Source organism: Nicotiana tomentosiformis, chromosome 9 (genome assembly GCF_000390325.3).
Source record: "Nicotiana tomentosiformis chromosome 9, ASM39032v3, whole genome shotgun sequence".
In the NCBI taxonomy this organism is placed as follows: domain Eukaryota; kingdom Viridiplantae; phylum Streptophyta; class Magnoliopsida; order Solanales; family Solanaceae; genus Nicotiana; species Nicotiana tomentosiformis.
In genome coordinates this window covers 45514272-45522866 of record NC_090820.1, presented here as the reverse complement: position 1 = coordinate 45522866, position 8595 = coordinate 45514272, and the positions used below count along the sequence as shown (strand labels likewise).

The 8595-nt window shown below is 38.5% G+C and overlaps 1 protein-coding gene across 1 annotated transcript; it reads right to left on the bottom strand.

Annotated features, from left to right (window-relative positions):
• Nucleotides 1-1744: 1744 nt before the first annotated feature.
• On the bottom strand, nucleotides 1745-7897 carry LOC104099745 (uncharacterized). The gene is made up of 2 exons (XM_009606834.3): nucleotides 5536-7897; nucleotides 1745-2079 (listed from the first exon to the last, which is right to left on the bottom strand). The coding sequence occupies exon 1, from the start codon at nucleotides 6659-6661 to the stop codon at nucleotides 5852-5854; it is 810 nt and encodes a 269-aa protein (XP_009605129.2). The 5' UTR covers nucleotides 6662-7897; the 3' UTR covers nucleotides 1745-2079; nucleotides 5536-5851.
• Nucleotides 7898-8595: the final 698 nt, after the last annotated feature.

The window sequence follows — 8595 nt, the reverse complement described above, 5'->3', positions numbered from 1 at the left end:
GAGCATGGAGGATATTAGTATATGTCAAATTGTATTTTGCAGCCATTGCATTGTTACTTCCAGTAGCTATCGACGAAATTTTGATCTCCTTCGAAGCTACTGCATTATTAAGCTTTTGTTGCTGCCCGGAAGGTACAAAAACAACATCATTTGGACTCAAACCTCTCTTCTTTGGCAAGCTAGAAGAAAAGATTGAAACCTACTCACCTCCTTTGTGAACCTCGACTGCATCATCCTTTGATGGAGGAGTTGCTGAGAATTTATTTGCCTCATCATCACTATCGTCTTGAATGCTATCTGCATAATCTTCTTCCTCCTCCTCAACTTGATCAGCCCATGTCTTATGACTTACCATAACATCACGTGTCTTATGATTGAAAAGTTAAAGAAGCACGTGGGCGGCTGAAGCCAAGTTGGGCGGCTGAAGCCAAGTTGGGCGACTGATTCAACAATTTGCAAATTGTTGAATGAGAAAATTTGATTGGTTGAGAGGTTGGCAATTTCGCTTATAAATAGAGATGCTTCCCTCTATGTTTAATACACCAAAACACAAAGAGAAGTTAAATAGAAAGCAAAGCAGTGAGAGTAATCCACAAATTGTTGTCTGTGAGATAAATAGCGAGTGGCAATATTATTGTAGTGAGGTATTTTAAAATAAAGAGTGTTATTTCTTTTGAAGTTTTAGTAGTATCTTGACACTACTAAGTTATAATATTATAGTGATAATATTGCTCCGCTCGGGTATTGTATTTTACCCCGTTAAAAGATTTGGTGTTATTGTTACTCTCTTGTATTATTATTATTTGCCGTGGATATTATTCCTGGGCGGGATATATTTATTTTCCCAACAACGTTGTATCAGAGCCATGAAAAATAATGGTACGCTATCTTTTCAGTACCCCCGTCTCACAAAAGATAATAATGAGAAATGGTGTATATGTATGAAAGTCATTCTTGACTCTCAGGATGTGTGGGAAATCGTAGATAGAGGGTATGCAAAACCCTATAATGAGGAAGCTCTGCCTCAAAATGAAAAAGATGTCTTGGAAAAGACAAGGAAGAAGGATCAACAAGCCCTCACGCTCATCCATCAATGTTTGGATGATGGCATGTTTGAGAAGATGGCAGATGCTACCACCTCAAAGGAAGCTTGGGGGATTTTATAAAATTTTCTTCAAGGAGTTGACAAGGTGAGGAAGGTAAAGCTTCAAACTCTAAGGGTTGATTTTGAAGCTTTAAAAAATGAAAGAATCCGAATGCAATTTGGATTATTGTTCAAAAGTGAAGGCTATTGTAAATCAATTAAGAAGATATAAGGAGGACATAGAAGATGTTTGTGTGGTAGAAAAGATCCTTCGCACTTTAACACCTAAATTTAATTTTGTGGTGTGTGCTATTGAGGAGTCTAAAGATTTAGACTCTATGCTGGTAGAGAAATTGGAGGGCTTTTTACAGGCCCATGAAGAAAAGATCAAAAGGAGACAAGAAGTGCCATTAGAGCAACTTCTTAAAACTGAGGCATCCTTCAAGGATTATGGAGGTGAAAAAAGCTATCGAGGGAATGGACGGGGACGAGGCCGTGGCAGTCATGGAAGAGGAAGAAGTTGTCACGCCCTAAAACCGAGGAGCGCGACTGACGCTTAACCGAGTGAACCCGACTGAGCAAGCCTGTTAGATTTTATTCTACCCAAATTCATTCGTGAATAAAGAGGAGATGTACTCCGTTAATCAAATACTGAAGATATTTCATTAACCGCTTCCATTTCATTCCCATTAACAGCATCATTCAATATTTCCAAAATAGTACGAGTTTATAGATTTAATGGAAAAAATGTTGCCAAATGCCAACATTTCCAATCTAATTCCCAACATCAAATACCACCACAACCTGTCTACGGAGCCTCTAAGTACAACTGAAGACTAATATGGAAATTCCGGCAACAAGGCCCCGGCTATACCTCAACCACAAAGTACATAAGGAACAAAAGATACATGACCCCGAAATGAAGTGGGGCTCACCAAATCGGCTGAAAAGAGTGTACTGCTATCACTGATCAATGCCACCTGTTGTAGAACCACCTGCATCCATTAAAGATGCAACGCCCGCAAAAGGGACATTAGTACTGTCAAATAGCACTAGTATGTATAGCTAGAAATCCTCTTTCAAAATAGAATGCCCATATGATCTATACGTGGACTACATAATATAATGCAATTGAAACAACCTGTACAAACAAGGACAACAAAAGGGGCACCTATTGTCTGCATTAATAATGTGTCTCATTAGACCATCTTTAGTGTTCACATATCATATTATACACTTATGCGTTTCATAGATCGTCCATAGTGTTTATTCATACCGTACATATATACCTTTTATACACAATACACTTATGCGTTTCATAGACCATCCACAGGATTTCATATCATAATGGATTTCATAACACAATGTACCTATGTGTTCATAGACCGTCCACAGGATTTCATATCGCAATGTACCTATGCATTCATAGACTGTCCACGGGATTTCATAACACAATGTACCTATGTATTTCATAGACTGTTCACAGGATTTCATAACACAATATACCTATGCATTTCATTGACCGTCCTTAGGGTTTCATAACATAATATACCTATGCGTTTCATAGACCGTCCATAGGGTTTCATAACACAATATACATATACGTTTCATAGACCGTCCATAGGGTTTCATAACACAATATACATATGCGTTTCATAGACCGTCCATAGGGTTTCATAACACAATATACCTATGCGTTTCATAGACCGCCCATAGGGTTTCATAACATATTGGAAACAAAAGTACAAATACGTACATCTCATAATATGGCTAGATGTATGTTAAAAGCTAAAAATATGCCAAAGGAACTTTGGGCAGAAGCTATATCTTGTGCAGTTTATTTGAACAATAGGTCTCCAACAAATAATGTTAGAGATCAAACCTCTCAAGAAGCATGGAATGGAAGAAAGCCAAGTGTCAAGCACTTGAGAATCTTTGAGAGCATAGCATATGATCATGTACCACATCAAGGGAGAGCGAAACTTGACGATCAAAGTGTCAAGCATGTGTTTGTTGGCTATGATACGAGTTCAAAAGGCTACAAGCTATACAACCCAAGTAGCGACAAGATGGTGGTAAGTCGTGATGTTGAATTTGATGAAGAATTGGCATGGAACTGGGAAGCTCAGAAAGAAACTTCATATGATTTTCTTCCATACTTTGGTGATGAAGAAGAACCAGAGACCGTGGAACCTGTGCATGATACAACTCCACCTCCTTCTCTAACAAATGTTGCATCTCCCTCTTCTCATGAAAGTTTAGATGAACAACCGCAAAGGACAAAGAGTATTCAAGAGCTCTATGAGGACACAAAAGAAGTTACTAATTTTGATTTTTTATATTGTCTCTTTGCTGATAGTGTACCAATGAACTTTGATGAAGTTGTTGAGGACAAAAGGTGGAGACAAGCCATGCAGGAGGAGAACGAGTCAATAAAGAAGAACAACACTTGGGATTTAACAACACTCCCCAAGGGTCATCGAGCAATTGGAGTTAAATGGGTATACAAGGCAAAAAAGAATGATGATGGAGATGTGAAGAGATACAAGGCATGACTTGTGGCTAAAGACTACAAGCAAAGGCAAGGCATTGACTATGAAGAAGTTTATGCACCTGTTGCCCGCATGGAGACGATTCGTTTGCTTATCTCTTTGGTAGCACAAATGAAGTGGAAGATCCATCAACTATATGTCAAGTCTGCTTTTTTGAATGACTATCTTGAAGAAGAAGTCTATGTTGAACAACCATTGGGCTTTGTGGTAAACAAATATGAAGATAAAGTGTTTCGGTTGAAGAAAGCTTTATATGGATTAAAGTAAGCCCCACGAGCATGGAATAGTTGCATCGACAAGTATTTTCAAGACAATGAGTTTACTCGTTGTCTCCATGAATATGCTCTTTACCTTAAAGTTCATACTAATGGAGATATCTTACTTGTTTGTCTTTATGTTGATGATATTATTTTCATGGGTAATAACCTAAGTTTGTTTGAAGCTTTTAAGAAAGATATGTCTCGTGAGTTCGAGATGACAGATGTAGGGCTCATGTCATACTACTTGGGCCTAGAAGTGAAGCAGATGGAGGATGGAATTTTCATCTCTCAAGAAAGCTATACGAAGGCGATCTTGAAGAAGTTCAACATGCTTGATTGCAACCCCGTGAACACACCGATGGAGTTTTTGTGGGACAAAATTGTCCAAGTTTGATGAAGGAGAAAAGATATTGACCCTTCATTTTTTAAAAGTCCTGTGGGAAGTTTGAGGTACTTGACTTGTACCAGACCAGATATACTCTTTGCAGTTGGAGTAGTAAGTCGCTTCATGGAAGCTCCTACCTCGACCCATTTGAAAGTCACTAGAAGAATTCTTCGTTACCTAAAAGGTACGATCGACTTTGAGTTATTTTATTCTTCTTCTAATGATTTCAACCTTTGGGATTTTGTGATAGTGATTATACAGGAGATATTGATGACAGAAAAAGCACATCTGGTTTTGTATTTTTCTTGGGTGATTCTATTATTTCTTGGAGTTCAAAGAAACAGTCCATAGTTACTCTCTCGACTTGTGAAGCTGAATATGTAGCAGCAACATCATGTACATGTCATGCTATTTGGCTAAGAAGATTATTGAATGAGCTCAATTTTTCACAAATTGAAGCTATAGAGATTTGTATTGATAACAAATCTGCACAGGCACTCGCCAAGAATCCGGTGTATCATGATCTAAGCAAGCATATAGATACAAGATATCACTTCATCAGAGAGTGCATTGCCAAGAAGGAAGTCAAACTCAAATATGTGAAGTCTCATGATCAGGCTGCAGATATCTTTACAAAGTCTCTTAACTTTAAAAATTTTCACAGATTGAGATCAAGTCTTGGAATGAAAAAGAAAAAGAAAAATGAAGGGATAGATTTATTGGACCCATAAATAAAATAAAGAAAATGATTGAAAAGTTGAAGAAGCAGGTGGGCGGCTGATTCAATAATTTGCAAATTGTTGAATGAGCAAATTTGATTGGCTGAGAGGTTGACAATTTTGCCTATAAATAGAGATGCTTCCCTCTATGTTAAATACACCAAAAAACAAAGAGAAGCTAAATAGAAAGCAAAGCAGTGAGAGTAATCCACAGATTGTTGTCTGTGAGATAAATAGTGAGTGACAATATTATTGTAGTGAGGTGTTTTAAAATAAAGAGTATTATTTCTTTCGAAGTTGTAGTAGTCTCTTGACACTACTAAGTTATAATATTATAGTGGTAATATTGCTCCACTCGGGTATTATATTTTACCCCATTAAAATATTTGGTGTATTGTTACTCTCTTGTATTATTATTATTTGCCGTGGATATTATTCCTGGGCGGGATATATTTATTTTCCCATCATGTCACACCTTGCTGCTCCTTAGAACCACTTCCTTCATTTGTGGATGCTTGAGAGAATGAAATCATACCTGCATTTGCTTGTTGATTGTTACCTGTTGACAGTAGCTGCTGTCCAGAATCAACTGCTCGCTCACCATAAGACTCCATCGATTGGGAAGGGACCTCATGAACGGAGGCATTCAAAGTAACCAATGGTACCTTACCCTTTGGAATGGTATGCATCAACATTGCTTTTTGGGAATCTTTTATCATTTTAGCTAAATCTGGATCGGAGATATGAAGTGTTGGTGTATGTGTACCTGTAGCTGCCACAACATTTGGATCGTCAACAAGAACAATGTCTTTTGAGATATTCATTGAAGCACCTGTATTGTTTTATAGCTGCTACTGTTTTCCACTGCTTGGTGACTGTTGCTGGCTAATTTTTGAGACTGCCTCACGTTCAAACTGCTGCTCCTCCACCTGTTGCAAATTCCTCCCAGCCATATCCATATCATGATCATGCTCAACAATCAACACATCAAAAGAGTTGGAAACATCAATGCTCTTTGACGTTAAGATCTGATTTTTAAGACCTGGAGTGTTGCTTTTGTTTGGTGAGCGATTTACCACTGACCACACTCCACCTATTGATAGTTTCCCACCTTGACAAACTGATTCAAATACCTCAGATGTCTCTACTGGATCTGGAACAATTTTGCATGGACTGTCAAGGATCTGCCCAGCTATTTTCTCCTTACCACCAGTTGTTTCCTGAATGTTTGTTTGCCCTTGCACCTTACAGATCTGCTGCCCAGTTCCCTTAGTGTCTTGACCAACATCTGTAGCTTTGGTAGCCTTAGGTACATTAACTGGAGTCATCATACCTGTTGCAGCAACCAAATCATGCTGCTCTACAAAACCTTCACGTGCCCTACTTCCCTCACCAACAGTACCATTATCCATTTGTGTAGTTGTGCCCAAAGCTGAGTACATCCTTGCCAACACTGTAGTAGCAGGTATGTCCTTCAAAATTCTATCATCTCCTGCATATTTTTTCTTCTCAACATTCTGCCCAGCTTCAATTGGAATTGCAGCAGCAGTAGACACAGCTTCAATATTTAAACCTGTTCCCTTAAACTTTGTATCAGCTTCCCTACGCGACTGTCCAGCTGCTATTGTTTCCATGATATTTCGATCACCAGTAGCATCCATTGATACTGGACGTGAATTACTCTGCCCAGCTACAGCTACATCATGAGAAACCTTAGCAACAGCTGTTTCAACAGGAACCAAAGCAGTACTAGAAACAGCTGCTACATGTGATGTCTTGATCAAATTTTCAGCGTGTTCATGAGCCCCTTGAGGAGCTTTTAAAACCTGTGTAGCATCTGTAGTATTAATTTGTTCTCCAGCACTTCGATCATCATCATTCAAATCCCTCCTCTCATTCAAAAACTGACGCAAATCTCCCTTGTATTTCGCACCAGCAATTTGTTCTTGACGAGGCTGATCTTCTTCAATCTGAGCATCATCATCACGATTTTTTTTCAGAAGTCTTCGACATGCCTTGTAAGCATCAAGGCCACGATGAAAATACACGATTAGGATGTTTGTCAAGCAAGTCTAAATTCACCTTCACCCTAGCAGTGCTAGGTCTGGACTTAGTTTTTGTTGCTTTATCAATGGCAATAGGTTTTCCAGCCGCCGACGCAATTGATAACAATGAATTCATCGCAAACAAATCTGGTGACAAATTTGGCAAAGATATCCAAACCACTGCCTTCGTTGTCTCCTCCTTCGGATAAAAACCAATCGTCCATGGGAATACTCGATATTGATGCGAAATTCCATTATATAATAAATAAAATACTGAACGAGCTAAGGCCAGTACAAAATCATCATAACGATCAAACCTTAGAAGCAACTGTCGAGGTGCGAGTAAACCTGTTAAGCAGCGACCTTTAGTACCAAGCTGTTTTGGCAATAACTCACTTAATTCTTTGAGTTCTGGTGTGCCTGGTGATAACTTAATTACCACAGCTTGATGCAAACCTTCCTCCATGGCAAACTCATGGTGTTCCTCCATAATAAAAATAACAGTTGGCTCTCCATGTATAATTTGGACAGGTTTTAACGTGGATTTTGTAAGGGATTGGGAAGCTATTTTGGTTTTTATTTGAGCAGCATATGTTGGTTTAATTGGTGTCTCTCCCACAGCCAAAGGCTGGGGAGAGATAGGCGCAGCCATGGCTGCCCTAGAGCACCATGATATCGCCCAACCTAGAGAGAGAACAGAGGATTTTCCTTTTTTGGTTTTAGGTTTGGGGTTTAGGATTTATTTTTTTTTAGCAATCCACGGCTAGTTTATATATATATTTCTTTAGAAATTCTTTCGGTAAAAAAAAACAAAAGATTTCTAAAAAACACATAGAAGATGTCTGCTGGAACCGCAGAAAAATCGGACATAGAGCCAATGAATGTAAGTCTTCCAAGAAGAAGAAGAAAATCAATCTACTAGGTCTCAACAATGAGATCAAAGGAAAGCCTTTTTCTATCTTAGATAGTGAAGGTGAAACTTGTAATTACTCTTCTTCAGAAGAGTATAACGACGAAGAAAATATCAACGTCACTTATATATGAATTTGACCAAAGCTAGTCTGGCCAAGAATGCTCTTGTGATAGCACTTTTTGCACTTGTGCAGAAAAGAAAGTTGTTGGTACTATCACAGGGGATTCCAAGGAAATCCTATTTGATATCATTGAACATATCAAAGATGATGAGTCTAGAACCAAATGTCTCCTAGAAATCAAGAGGCTTATCCTTAATCATTCTGAGGAAAAACCTTCCCCTAAGGTCATAGAACCTTTTAGCATGAAACAAGTTATGTCCAGATTCGAGAAATCTTTCGAACCATCTATCTCTGACCTTAAAGGAGAAATCAACGCTCTTAAAGGAGAAATCAGAGATATAAAGGGTATGCTAGAGAATGTTGAGCTTAATATTCTCATCGACCAAGTTCTCAGAGATGTCTCATCTCCCAAAGAACATGTCCCTGACATGAATAAATCAATTAACAATGATCACCTGGTTGAACCTACCTTGACAAATTTTCCAGGAAACACCATTGAGCCTACCTTCGGAGAAT

Coding starts and splice junctions, on each gene's coding strand:
- LOC104099745 (XM_009606834.3), bottom strand. CDS start 6,661: ATGGATGCTACTGGTGATCGAAATATCATGGAAACAATAGCAGCTGGA.